At 38.0% G+C, this 14327-nt stretch overlaps 2 protein-coding genes across 8 annotated transcripts; one reads left to right on the forward strand and one right to left on the reverse strand.

Annotated features, from left to right (window-relative positions):
* The first annotated feature begins 808 nt into the window (after nucleotides 1–808).
* Nucleotides 809–2996, forward strand: LOC120085857 (RING/U-box superfamily protein). Of its 3 annotated transcripts, none has more exons than XM_039042079.2 (3): nucleotides 809–2134; nucleotides 2492–2678; nucleotides 2777–2996. In XM_039042079.2, the coding sequence occupies exons 1-2, from the start codon at nucleotides 1183–1185 to the stop codon at nucleotides 2593–2595; spliced, it is 1056 nt and encodes a 351-aa protein (XP_038898007.1). In that variant the 5' UTR covers nucleotides 809–1182; the 3' UTR covers nucleotides 2596–2678; nucleotides 2777–2996. The 3 variants fall into 3 exon arrangements, with proteins under 3 accessions (XP_038898007.1, XP_038898011.1, XP_038898008.1); XM_039042083.2 differs by having other exon boundaries at nucleotides 2596–2678; XM_039042080.2 differs by lacking the exon at nucleotides 2492–2678.
* LOC120085858 (YbaK/aminoacyl-tRNA synthetase-associated domain-containing protein) lies at nucleotides 2378–9194 on the reverse strand. 5 transcript variants are annotated; one of them, XR_005484057.2, is made up of 14 exons: nucleotides 8894–9194; nucleotides 8462–8521; nucleotides 8294–8347; nucleotides 8123–8183; nucleotides 7878–7954; nucleotides 6615–6664; nucleotides 6123–6205; nucleotides 4810–4880; nucleotides 4577–4733; nucleotides 3929–4065; nucleotides 3759–3857; nucleotides 3393–3521; nucleotides 2871–2929; nucleotides 2378–2770 (listed from the first exon to the last, which is right to left on the reverse strand). XR_005484057.2 is itself a non-coding variant. In XM_039042084.2 (12 exons), the coding sequence occupies exons 1-12, from the start codon at nucleotides 8939–8941 to the stop codon at nucleotides 3447–3449; spliced, it is 972 nt and encodes a 323-aa protein (XP_038898012.1). In that variant the 5' UTR covers nucleotides 8942–9194; the 3' UTR covers nucleotides 3072–3446. The 5 variants fall into 5 exon arrangements, 1 of the variants encoding a protein (XP_038898012.1); XR_005484058.2 differs by having other exon boundaries at nucleotides 3389–3521; XR_005484056.2 differs by lacking the exon at nucleotides 2871–2929.
* Nucleotides 9195–14327: the final 5133 nt, after the last annotated feature.

The raw sequence follows: 14327 nt of genomic DNA on the forward strand, positions 1-14327 counted from the left end.
AGCTGAAAAAAATTATTTTTTAAATTTTTTTCTCAATCTCTATTCTCTCTCTTATTCTCTCACCTCCTCTCTATTGAAAAATTTTCAGAAACATTGAAGAAAGAAACGAAAATCTTTATTATTCTCGTCTCTCACCTTCTCCAACCCAAAAGCTTCCAGTTCAGCCAATGGTAAATAAAGAAATATGGCGATGTTTCCAATCAATTTTGAATGGTAAATGAATAAATTTTCACCAAATGGTAAATAAACACAGTAGATAACTAAAGAAAACTTGCTTCTAGTTCAACAAATGGTAAATAAAGATATTTATTCTTCTAGTTCAATCCAAAAGCTTCTAGTTCAACACCCCTTTGACCAGAGACCCCAAATTTCACCCGAGCCCTTGGCAATTGCCATTACTGAAAACACGGTAGATCAAGAAATAGGTGATGATCCTTCGTTTCTGTTGCAGTATATATTACTTTATTTTGTTTTTCTTTTCCAATGTTTATGGAAATCTAGTAACGGAGAGGAGGTGATCGGAGACTAAGAGAGAAGAGAATGAGAGAAAGAAAGATGGAGGACGGAGAGGAGAGAGAAAGAATAATGATGAGAAAAAAAAAATAGTTTTTTTTCCACACATCCTGCCACTTCATTATTTGACAGTCTTTTGTTTAAATTTAATGACCGTTTTTTAATAGGACGTTTTAAATATATTCTTAAAAATTCATGGACTAAATCAAAACATCAAGGACTAAATTAAGAGACCAAAAGGATATTTTTCCTTTAACCTACTTTTTAAGTCACTTGAGGAATCCCAAGATTGCAATTTAAGCTAGATTAATAATGAAGAAAGAAAGTACGAGAGAGAGAAGGCAAGTGTAAATAATCTTCCCTCCATCCCGAAACCCAGAGGAGAAACAGCAGGAAATTGAGCCCACAAACAAGACAACTGTTTGTACCACATTTCACTCATCCCTTCCTTAATCTCCACGAAACAATCTGAAACTAAACTAAACCTCGGGATAGAGATAGATATGACGATGGCAATGTCAGAATTGCTTCTGCAAACCCAGAAAGCCATTCCTTTCTCCACTCCCTCTCTCATCGTTTTCCCATATATAAATTCTTCCCATATTCGGATTCCCTTTCCAAAATCATTTCCAACTAACAAAACTAATCCTCCCAAACATTCATCTACCCATGTCTTTCAGCCCACCCCAACGCACAACGAACAACCACAATATCACAACCTTCCAGCTCTATTGGTGCCACCGATGCCACCGGACCGTCACACACGCCGCCGCACCCCCCTCGGAGCTTACCTGCCCCCGCTGTTTCGGACAGTTCATTGAAGAGATCCATCTCACCCTCCCTCAATTTGATCCCTCGCCAGCAGCCCGTTTACTTGAAGCCCTCTCACTAATGCTCAACCAGCCAATTCGTCTCTTAAACAACGGAACCCCAAATGCAAACCGTCGCCGTCCACCATTGCACAGGTTCGACGATTTCGACAGGAGATCATTTAGTGATCCTGAAGGAGACGAATTGCCTCACTGGCGAACACGGTGGCGCGGTCGAAGCCTGGATGAGAGGGACAATTCTGGCCTACCCCCAAATCCAAACCGGTCTCGAACTGTCATTGTTTTCGGTCCTCCCGACCAACTTCAGCCAATTCAACCGATATTACCACGGAGAGCTGATCCTAGAGACTACTTCACTGGACCACAACTCGACGAATTAATTGAAGAACTGACACAGAACGACCGACCGGGGCAGCCACCAGCAAGTGAGGAAGCAATCGAGAGGATTCCAACTGTGAAAATAACAGCAGAGCATCTGAAGAACGACGTGCACTGCCCAATTTGTAAGGAGGAGTTTGAAGTCGGGGGAGAAGCAAGGGAATTGAGTTGTAAGCATATATACCATTCGGAGTGCATAGTGCCATGGCTTCGGCTTCATAACTCTTGCCCAGTTTGTAGGCAAGAGATGCCACTGTTGACGCCGGAGAATGGAGCATCGGGAAGTTCTGAAGATGAAGAAGGGATCGGGAGAAGATGTACCAGGTGGTGGAGTCAATTGGTGTCATGGCCATTTCGGAATAGGTATAGGCAGATTAGTCCAATGCCACGGAACCGCTTCAGTGCTTCTCGAGGTGATGCCTAATTTATTTCTCTTCAAAATTACAGGAATGTCTCCAGAATAGGGATACTGATATCCGATTAAATAAAATATGTATGAGCTTAATTAAGGATGCGCATACAATAATTAGGGATCTATCGCTGACTGTGCATTCTTTAAAAAGCTGCAAAGTCCGAAACTCATAGGTTCAAATAGACCTAATCCATCTTTGTGACATAATGCAGCAGATCAAATGATGATAATAAAGAAAAGAACATTAGAAATTTGATGAACTTAAATTGAAAATAATAGCATGAAACGTGAACTTGTAAAAAAGTTTCTGTTCTTCCCATCACAGATTCTGACCTAGATATTTTATTCCATTTTTCAGAAATTAATTCAAGGGGTGGTTTGTCCTACCTCTCTTCCTTAGTCCTTTTAATGTCGATGTTTTTGCTACAAATAACTTGGATTTTACTTGAACCTCTTCGTTAGGAATGTAAATATATGTGTGCGTATATGAAGACACTGGAAAGGAAAAACGTACTCTTTAGATTCATTACCACGGTACACATTTGGTATGCATGCCACTCCATTGCCTTCTTTCAAATATCGTCTAATTATTTTCCGGTATAAGCAAAGCACTAATCAGATGATTCAACTCTTTGATCTGCAGGATTGAGATTGTCCTCAAAGATCAGTCTCCAACGTATATCATTTTGAATGTGTTAGCTCAAAGCACGTTTCATGTTCTAAACTAAAACATTTACCTGACACCCGTGGCCCATTACATGGCAGGATGTTGTTATTTCTACCCAATTTATACCATCTAATGCAATAAATATTCAACAATAAGCATAGAAAATACCAAAATTACCAAAGAATTTCTATGTAAATTTTACAAGGTCAGCGTTATTTTTACTAACACAAATGCAATTTTACGTTTCTTCCAAGGGAGGAAAAACAAATGCTAATACGAAACCAAAATTCATAATTCATATATTAGCTTGCAACTTTCACTCTGATCATTAAACCTAATACATTACCCAAACTGTGCGACTCATCAGCAATATTAAGCTGGTGGTCATCAATTTTACAAAACAAAGGGGAACGGCAGAACTTAATCACCAGCAAATGAAATCAGAGAAGTTAATGAAAATAAAAATAACTTTTAGAAGTAGTGCTAAAGATGCTTCACCAGGGAACCAGATCTTATAACAAGCCAAACATTCAGTTACGGCACCATATATCGTTTAAAAAGAATCTTGAACATAACTAGAGCCCTTACTCGCCTTCTGTCCGAGTTCTCTTCTTCAGTTGCTTGGAAGCACAGGCAAACAAAAATGTCAGCATGCATGTTTCACTTTATGGGAAGATCCAGCATGGAACCCTTCTGTGTATGCAGCGTTCTTAAATATCATCTGCAATAATATATACATCATAAATCACACGCTTCAGCTTTTTCTTTTCTTTTTTTCTTTTTCATGCGAAACAGCATTTTAAAGTAAGGTAAAAAGAAAAGCTAATGGACTTAAATGAAAAATCTGTAAGCAATTCAATTTTTTGAACTTAGAAATAGCAAGTGCAAGGCTCTTAAAGTTGTTTTACGTTGCTCCAGAAGAAGAAAACAAAATCACCATTTTAAGTAAAATACTCACAGAAAGGTTGTTCAACTCCGAGCTGAGATGTCTCTTAATGCTGTTTGACACCACGGCTCCCAACTGTTCTCCATGTTTATTAACAGTCTCCTCTGTCAGCTGTCAAATTTGACTTCGTCAGTAAAAGAACAATGACGACTGAGTGGATGCTAATACAAAGAACAGTATACCTCTGAGAGCACTATTGCCGACGTCTTATCAAGGATCTCTTCCACAAATTTTTCCACATTTGCATAGGATGGTCGACCTTTGGGTGCAGGTTTGTCCTTTCCAACTTTCACAGCGGTAGATAATTTGACTGTGTTCGCTGTTTTAAAGGGAGAGACTCATTACTTTTGCCAAAAGAAGATCATTTATTTAGTACAGCTGGTGTAACATTGCTAGTTCTTAAATGAGGGAGGAAGACAGCACATCCATCCAATCATCACGATTAATAAACAATCATAAGGCATTTTGACTTATTTGGCATTCTTCCATATAAAGATAACATCAATTAACAGATATATAATAAGGCATAAGAGATTTTCTTGATGTTATGGTCGGGCTATACAGCAGTTATGCAATCAGTGGACCTTCAATTATTATTTAGCAAGAGAAGTGGTTCCCAAAAGACTAGAAAGCGGTGGGAAAATAAACTCTAATACTCTACCTGCATAAGTATCAAATAAACATAAAGGCAAAACTACATAACCTTACCGAACTTAACATTTAGATACCCCAGTTCTTCAGTCACAAAGCAACAAAACCTACAAACAATTTCATCCCCTACACTGATTTTTTGTACTATATAGCTTATACGCATAAGCTTCATATGATACCTGCAACTGCTTTAGACTTCTTGTCTGTAACACCGTGATTTTCATTAGAATCTGCGTGAGAAGATACTTTCTCTGGAGTATCAGGCACAAGAGAAGAACCAGATGGAACAAGTCCCGCGAGATCTGGGGGTTGATCCTTTCCTACAGAAGGATTAGCCTGCACATAGGGAATTAAAATCAACCAAATAATCAACATTTTTAATCAAGTTAGTGATCAGAGGATACGGATTCACCTCCAAGTCAACATATGAAGGGTCTCTCCCAATCGATTGAAGGAACTTGTCGAGATTACTGGAATTGATGGCTGGAAACATCAATATATAAAGTGGATTAGAGTTTAACTTATAAAAGAGCAGGCAACGGTCTATTAATCGATCACACTTAGCAAGACCAAGAATGCTATATCATGGAAGATGAACATGGAAGAAATCCTCTTTTTTCTATACATATTTTTTTGATTGACCACTTTCATTGAGAAAAAATGAAAGATACAAGGGCAACAAAAACCAGCCCACAAAAAAGGAGGAGAACCCTCTATAAGAAGGGGGTCCAACTAAGCAAAAATAACACCTATAGTATGGTTAAAAAAGGTCTTCGAATTCCAAACTCAAAGAGAAACATGATAATGCACAAGGGACTAGCTAGAAAAGGTCTTCGAATTCGAAGCTCGAAGAGCAACATGAGAATGCACAAAGGGACCAAATCTCACAAGGGTCCCTCTCCACTCCTTTAAAAATTTTGTTACACTCAACCCATAACACCCACAAAATAACACCCCCCCCCAGCCACAGATATCAAGTCTTCTCCCCCCAAGGCAGGTTGGTCAGGGACTCCTCAAACAACACACCCACATCTCTGTGGTGGGCCCCCAGAACTCCAAACATCTAAAACAAAAGGTCCCAAACCAAACAAGAGAACTCACCATGCCTAAGAATACGGTCCAGGTCTTTCTCAGCCTTCCAACAGATGATGCAACACAAGGGACCCACAAGCAAGGGCAACTTTCTCTTAAGAAGATCCATAGTGTTAGCACGGGTATGTAAGACTTGCCAGTTAAAGAACCTCACTTTCCTAGGAATCTTAACCCTCCATAAAACCAAAAATACAAATAAACCTAAGGGAGAAGGATCAATCAACTGACAAAAGAAAGACTTACACATGAATCCTTCCAAAAGGTCAGGACTCTAAAACCTCACATCACTTCTCTCCCGCCTAAAAAGGTAACCCTCAAGTAAGGAAAGGAGATCAGTCACCTCCATCATGTTCTTTTTTCTATACATATAAAAGGGGAGAAAAAGTTTTCACTTCAAAAGTTAATCAAGCAAGATAAACATGGAACAATACGATATTGTCAGACATGCCCAAATACACAAATGAAATAAGCCATCAGATTGAAGAGCAGAACCTCATAACATTACCTAGCAAGTGGAAAATATATAGCAACACAAAAATCCAGATTTGGGCAGCTATAAAGGCGAAGTCTCGACAATCTATTCTTCAGGTGAATAAAGGAAGAAAAATATTAATGAAACTACACCTCACTTACATATTGAAGTTTCGTTTGACAGAGGGTGGAAGAAGCAAAATTCTTGACTTTTAAATCCCTGGTCCAACAACAAGGCGACATCCCTGCACGAGGAAAGGGATACACTGACATAACAACTAGAGTAAAATACAATAAATAGATGGTCAATTCAGGCAAAGTTAATGTGCAAAAAATAAAAAGGCAACATGGCAAACATGAAATATGTTGCCCTATGGATTATCACATGATCCCAGGTCCTAATGTCGGAAAAAGTTAGCTCTTCTAACAACTATTTATAGATTGTATATTTCTAAATTTTCATGTACTGTTCAAGTCATAACTGGATATATCTGAAAGATTTCCTAGCAACAATACACATAACAACAAAGAATAGAAAACTACTGACTACTGAGAATGAAAATGAAACACGTCAAGAATAAAATTTCCGTAAACTGTTGATAGATGCATGGAAATAAAACTCAATGACTAAAGAATACATTGATTAATGCATACCGTGCTGTTTTATTGATGAGTGCAAATGGAGTAACACAACCCAGGGACACCTGACCCAACAGATGAAGACAACAATATAAGTAATTAAATGAAAGTTATCTAAATAAAAATCTATAACTGTACAGTTGAATTGTAATCATCTCTATGCAAAGGTGCATGAAACGTGTGGATTAATTGGTGAAACACAAAGTAACTTTTGCGGTCAGAATCCTGAAAGCCATGCAAAAATGACAGAACTAAATACCAATTAAATTCACATAACATGCATCCTAGATGATACTTGCAATTTGTTGACTCCTTTACGGTTCACTACATGCATCCCCAGTGTTACCAATGATTTTTTTGCAAATAATTAAATAATTAGTACTAAACCGGTAGTCTTCAAGGATAATTAGATATTATTGATTCCCTCAGTTAATAACCTTCTTTTTCACGGCCTGGGACTCTTGAAACTCTCAAATTTTTCGCTTTTGAGTCTTACACCTTTCAATCACAGACAGTTTGTTATATATACATTACTAAAATCATTATATTTTAGTACTACTTACTTATAAATTTAAAATCAATTGTGTTTTATATCTAAACTAAAGATTTACTCCTCATACCGCTTCAGGTCATCTCTAACCTTATACTATTCAAATGCCTATCCTTCATTTAAATCAGATACTATCAATTGAATCAAGCAAAAAATTCACAAGTGCAGGGTACGAGTACCTTGAGATTAAAAACAATTAAATAATGCTATTTAGTTAAAGATTAAGGGTATTAATACAACTTATGAAAATGCAGGGGTATTATTTAAATGTACCAACAGTTTCCATGATTCCATCCACGTACTAACGGAAAGGGTATTGTTTAACATTCTTTTTACGTTTAAGGGTATTAATGAAGCTTTTGAGAGGTCAATTTTTTTTTATATAAATAAAGTACAATGGTAAGTGCAGTTTTTAATTCTTTTTTCTTTTTTTGTTTAAGGGTATTATTGAAACTTTTGAAAGTAAAGGGGCATTTTGAAACACAATACAAAGTTTGGAGTATTTTCTATAGTTTAGCCTTTTTTAACAAATTAATGACAACTAAGATGGTCTAATGCACAAGCTCCAATAATTGAGCTCATTACTAACAAAACAAGGAACATGAAAACAAAAAACCACGATATTATCAATATCAATTTGTTCAATAAATAAGGCTGTGCAAGATCTAACAAAATAAAGTGAAAGAATTATCTCAGCCTGAATTTCCCTGAAAAATGTTGTTTCTAACCTTAAGTTTCTCACCCAATGCTTCCTCAGGAGCCATCCTCAGACCTCCTTTACCCAAACCAAGTCTCGCAGATAGAACTGCATGACTAAAATGCAACATGAATCACATCGCACTATAAATATATGATCATAAACTTTTTCTCTTTAAATACCAAGCACATATGACGGAGGGTCAAGACTTATAGACCCTCAATATAAGGGGAAAAAAGTTAACAGGAATCACAGGCACTAGTAAAGTGTACAGACCTTTTAGGTCCACTTTGGCGTCTGCCAATGCAGAAACAATATAGTATCTATTCTTTTTGTCCTGCAAATTAGCGGAAAGTATTGCAGGTGTTAAAAACAGACATTGCAATATAGAATGCATGTTCTAATAACTACTATTCTGAAGCAGAAAAAGTTTGTTCAGAAGTCTACCTTCAAAAAAAGATTCTTACTGAGTCCACCCCCCAAATTTCCAACATATTTTGCCTGATGTGGATTTGGTCATATATTCCCGTTAGTTTCCATATAAATTAACATTGAAATGATAAGGTTGGATTTATAATTTATTCTCTTTTTTCTTCCATACAGAATTACAGTTACCTGAGCTTCAACTGTTAATACAGCAGGATGTTCGTACCTGGAAAAATCAATTTGAAGATCCTACAGAGAGTTATTAATTAAATATTACATTAGCGAGAGAAAAGGAGATACAAAAAGATAATTTAATCGTCAGATATCAATCTGGAAACGATGAACAATTAAGCCAAGAAGCTCATTCCCCAAACTAGGTGAAATCACTATGAGGCGTCGTACAAACTACAAATTCCGACAGAAACTATAGTATTCGTCTGCCACTCCATTCTGAAAGCTACTCCAAGCAAGTGAATTATAACGCGAATCTCAAAACAATAAGAATTATCAGTGCTCTACAGAAACCCTACGACAGTTCTAACATTCGATCAGGAGAAAGAAACCTATGCTCTCAAACTCAGGACGAGATATAAACTTAAGCCATTTAAATTGATTGAGTACCTGCAACAGCGCAAGTAACTCTTCCCTGGTGTACACCTCCTTCGCCATACTGAAGCAGAGAACTCGAATTCAGAGCAAAGAAGCGCGCCGGAGAGAGAAGGAGGTTTTAGCCAACATAAGATGGAAGGCCTGCGGAAATCCAAACCAATCGACTATCGAGTTGCGAAGGTCCCCCAGATTGCTAGGGATCCATGACGCAATCGCTGATTTGGGCTTCTCTTTGCGGTCCAAGTCGATCGACGACCGAAAACCTAACAACGACATGGAACCCCTCGTTGCGTGTTATTGAAGTCTGACAGCACGGAGGCCCAAATTGAAGACTTTCTATTCGCAATCTGGCCACGCCGCGTCAAAGCTCGGCCCATTCGATTTTTCAACGGTCAAAATATTTCAAGGTCGACAGATAAATGGTCAAAATAGAATGGTGTTTTTTAAAAATGTCCGAAACTATTTCAGTCTGGATAAATGTCCAGAGCTCCATGCCACCGGATCCATATCGACAATGATGGTAATGCTACTATCGGTAATAGCCCTTCTTTTCTTCTTCATTTATCTTCACCTATTCGAATCGTTGTATTTGAAGCCGGAAAGACTTTGATCAAAGGACCATAAGCAAGGAATCGACCGTCCTTCGCCTTTTTTCCTCCTTGGAAACCTGTAAGAAATCAAGAATATTGCAACCCTAAAATCACTGTTGGGAGCTTGAAGTTGCTAATCGATTACTGAGGAGAGATTTTATTGGCAGAGATATACCCATCCATAATTTAAAAATTGCAATGGATTTTGCTAAAATCATGGAAAAATATATTCAGTGGTACTTAAGCATTAAATTTGAGGGTAGAATTAGAAAATTAAGTAGGGAGATGAGCCCTACACATTACGTTTTGGCTATAGACAATTGAAAAAATGGTCATTTTTTCAATTGGTGTCCCATTTTAGCTATTCGATACAATTTCTAACTCTCAATTTTATCCTTAGATCTTTAAAAAATTTAGATCTTATCCTTTATATTTCACAAATTTTCAACTACCACTTTCAATGAAAAAACAAGCAAACAAGATTTTAGCTTAATCGATATCTATATGTGCTGAGAACCAGAAAGAGACATTAAATTATTGTTTTGATTATGTCCTATTTTGATTTCCTAGTTTGATACTTTCATAAATCTAAAATTTAGACCTGAACTCACCACTAGTTTAATATTGATTTTTTTTGTCAAATGCTTATTGATAGAGCTATAAAAGTACCATTTCCCTAAGCTTAATTTAGGCTCATTATCAGATTTTTCATGTAAATTATGCTATTTTATAGGTATTGAACACCAAAGAAGAAAAATCAACAATTTGGAGTCGATTGGGGTTAATTTGAAGAAAATCGGAGTTAAAATGAGCATCTAAGCTTTAAATGAGGTAGATTACCAAGATTCCCCTGTGTGCAGCGTAGCAACCCTCTGGAAAGCATGAAGTTCCGCTTGAAAGCAGTATCTTCAAATCGCCCGCAACGTTGCTACCCTGGTCTTAAACTGCAATGCTATGCTGAAAGACAGAACGTGAAGAAGCAACGCAGCGTAACAACGCTACGCTCAAGATATTGATGGGATTCCACTGTGTGCTTGCCTGCCCAAGCATAACTTTCCTCTAAAGGAACCCTTAACGAAGAGCATCCATGAGCGCATTCGAATCTTTCTGATTTCATTGTGACCGAAATACAACATACACATTCTAACAGATAGTTATACAAATTGACACTAATTAAGAGTATGCTTCGAACAATAAAACATAAGGGAAAAAGTTCTCGTACCAGTTGGAAACTCTATTCAAACGTCAAACTCAAAGCAGTGGAAGAACCTTTACACAATGTATTGCCCAACAAATCAGTCAACTGCGACAGCATGATCGTCTACACGAACAGTCACGAACAAGTAAACAGCGGGGATGACACCACCAGTTGGAGCCCTTGGTATTCTCGGAGTGAGAATCCAAAGTGTGGTCTTTGGTGAATTTGGTAGAGGTAGGAGGAAAGACAGATCGTGTATATGTCAATCAAATGGAAGAGAAAGAGCTATCATATAACAAGGGATGCTTATCATTTAGATGAAGCTACACAATCGTGTAGGTTTTATTAAGCGATCATTTAATAAAAGGTAGACGATCGCTTAGAAAATGCGACACGCTATGCGATCGTTTAGGAAAGCTAAGCGATCGTTTAGGGACAGGCGGGCGATTGTTTAGGTGCTGGTGTGCGATCGTTTAGACGATAAGACTCTATCGTATAAACTCTCAAGCGGCGATCGTTACGTTTTCACACAGATTGCGAATTTTTCAAACTTTTTGCAAAATGAAACAAATTTTCATTTTATTCTTCGATTACAATAACCGACTTCGAATTCTTCCACTAATGCACGATCGAGGAGAGGTTTTCGGCAAATTATAATATAATTAACCAATTTAATAATAAATAAATATAATCATATTATATTCTTACCCTATAGTTTGATATCACATATCTACTATAATAATTTCTCCTTCACTTGATATAAATCATATTTATATCTAATTTCCTCCCAAATTAATGTATCTCATATATTTAGCCAATTATATCATATATAATTAACCAGTTCAATTATATCATATATAATCAAACTCCCTCTTGTCAATTTGAATATTTCAAACTGACCCAAATACTGATTCTCGACATTATACAAGCTACCCAGGGGACCTAATGAACCTGTGGCTCGAAGCTCCAATGGTACGTGAATAGTTGACTAAACTCTTTAGCTACGAGATCCACTATCCGTTAATTGTCAGACATTCACTAAAGACCAACAGTTGAACTCTTTTTACCACAAATATATTTATGTGTCCATCGGATATAACCAATCATGAGTACAATGATCCTTCACAGATGCTCGTAAGTATAGTTGAGCCAATTTACCATTTTGCCCCTGTAGTTACATCTCACTCCTTAAGTACCACCGGTTCCTCTAATGAACAATACAACATAGTCCAACTATGAGTGAATACCTATCGAGCCAAGAGAAGATGTGGGGCGCCTCGTTCAAGCCCTGGAATCAACCCTTAAGGGAGTTATCTATCTACTTACCCAGCCTCCGGGAAGGAGTGAATTCCATCTTATGTAACTGAGTTCCTAGCTCCCAAATCAGACGAATCCCCAAAATGGTAGGTTTAAATCGGAAACCTGGCCACTCGCACCCATACAAATCAAAGGACTGCCCTCAATAGCAGGAGTTCCCAACTCACTCAGGATTGAGGTCATGTTACTTATGGTCATCCTAGTGAAGTGAAGTCTCTGTCATGAACGGTGTTATATAACGAGAGTTAACACTTTGTGGTCTGATCTTATACAAACATTTTGTATAGGACGCCCATGCTCGCATGTCCCCAACACGAATTATTAGGATCAGACCATTTGTGACAAGTCACAACACTTGTGAACATTCCACAAAGCGGGTCGCGTGCGTAGCGTTACCAGGATAAGGTTTCAATCTTTTATCCATATACTATAGACCATTTTGGTTATCACTCAAGACATGATCCACTTGTATGTCGCCACATACATGTTTGAGTCACATACAGATAACCATGGATTTATGTTTATTAGTTTGTGGTAAAGCAAATAAAATAAGTAAATGAGCAATAATACAATATGTGAAATAAATATCATATATTAACAACACAAGCGTTCGTACAAACTGTTTACAAACTACAGGACACGAGACTTGGCATCAACCCCAACAATTTCCCATTTATCCTAAAACGAAGTGGGGTGTACAATAAACTAGTACAAAACAAAAAACTAGGGCATAAAAGTCCAGTACAAGCAAATCTCCCACTTGCCCTAGTCCAACTGTGGGCAATTCTGTAGACCCATGCTCCGTAGGTGACCCTCAAACACTGTAGCCGCGAGTGCTTTCGTAAACGGGTCAGCAACATTAAAATTGTCTGGATTAGACTGTATCGTCTTATCTTCTCAACTTCTTGAAGCATCTTAGGACACATGTCCTTAGACAAAGTGACTCTATGCCTAAACGGCAGTAGGCCCCTCATGGAGTCTTGGATCGAGTACTTGAGCAACATCTTGTCAAGGTACGATGCCTGCGACAGTGCTAGCACTTTGTTCTTACGATCCTAAAAGATCTGTATACCTTGAACAAACTGAGCCTATCCTAAATCTTGCATTAGGAATTGGGTCGCTAGTCAGTTCTTAACTGCAGTCAGTAGACCTACATCATTCCCAATGAGTAGAATAACGTCTACGTACAACACTAAGAAGACTACTGAAACGTTGATGATCTTCTTGTAGACACAAGGTTCATCAACGTTTTGGTCAAAGCCATATGACTTGATCGCAGTATCAAACCGTATGTTCCAAGATTGAGATGCCTGTTTCAGTCCATAAGTGAACCGATTCAGTTTGCAAACCTTTTGCTCTTGACTTTGAGCTATGGATCCCTCGGCTTAATTCATATAAATGGTCTCCTCAAGATTGCAGTTAAGAAAGGTCATCTTGACGTCCATTTTCCATATCTCATAATTATAATAAGTTGCAATAGACAGGAGGATGCGAATCGACTTTAACATGACGACAGGCGAGAAAATCTCCTTATAGTCAACTCTCTCTACCTGGGTATAACCCTTTGCCACAAGTCAAGCCTTGAAGGTCTGTGCCTTCCCATCAATACCTCATTTGCGCTTGTAGATCCATTTATAATCTATAGGGCGAATTCTATCAGGCTGATCTACAAGATCCCATACCGGGTTGAAGTACATCAACTCCATCTCTAAATTCATGGCCTTGTTCAATTCATCCCGATCAACATCCTTCATTGCCTTCTTATAAGACAACCGATCCTCAATGTTGCCATCTACTACCATAGCAAGGATTTTCGTGAAGCACAGATAATGAACAGGTGGGTTCGCAACCCTCCCATTATGTCGAGGTTCTCTCAATTCTTGAGGTGGAACCAACTTAGTAGATGAACTCCCATCAACAACTCTTGTTGATGTAGCAGTCGCTTCAACAACTCTTGTTGATTGAAGTTTCAGTAGTTTCATTGAAAAGCTCATGTAACACCACTTTACTTCGTGGACTGTGCTTCTTTATATGATACTCCTCCAGAAAGTAGTGTTTGTTGAAATAAACACCCTATTTTCCATCCGATCATAAAAATAACCCCCCAGTGTACTTTTGAAGTAGCCTACAAAGAGATATAACCTCGACCGTGGTTTCAACTTCTTGGGATTAGCCTCAAGCACATGTGCAGGGCAACCCCAAATGCGGAAGTGACATAAACTAGCTTTACGCCCGTTCCACAACTCCAGAGGTGTTCTTGCAACACTCTTGGAGGGAACACAGTCGAGTATATATACTGCAGTCTCCTCTGCGAAATCCCAAAACGAGTCTGGTAAGGAAG

Source organism: Benincasa hispida, chromosome 9 (assembly GCF_027475165.1).
Source record: "Benincasa hispida cultivar pf3 chromosome 9, pf3_genome.v1.1, whole genome shotgun sequence".
Taxonomy (NCBI): Eukaryota; Viridiplantae; Streptophyta; class Magnoliopsida; order Cucurbitales; family Cucurbitaceae; genus Benincasa; species Benincasa hispida.

What these genes read in the sequence shown, in the direction of transcription:
- LOC120085857 (XM_039042079.2), top strand. Translation starts at nt 1,183, where the DNA reads ATGTCTTTCAGCCCACCCCAACGCACAACGAACAACCACAATATCACA. An exon ending in CCGCTTCAGTGCTTCTCGAG is followed by an intron (nt 2,135 to 2,491) that starts GTGATGCCTAAT and finishes TCCATTTTTCAG; the next exon opens with AAATTAATTCAAGGGGTGGT.
- LOC120085858 (XM_039042084.2), bottom strand. Translation starts at nt 8,941, where the DNA reads ATGGCGAAGGAGGTGTACACCAGGGAAGAGTTACTTGCGCTGTTGCAG. An exon ending in GTCAAACGAAACTTCAATAT is followed by an intron (nt 4,881 to 6,122) that starts GTAAGTGAGGTG and finishes TGATGTTTCCAG; the next exon opens with CCATCAATTCCAGTAATCTC. An exon ending in CTTCATATGTTGACTTGGAG is followed by an intron (nt 4,734 to 4,809) that starts GTGAATCCGTAT and finishes CCCTATGTGCAG; the next exon opens with GCTAATCCTTCTGTAGGAAA.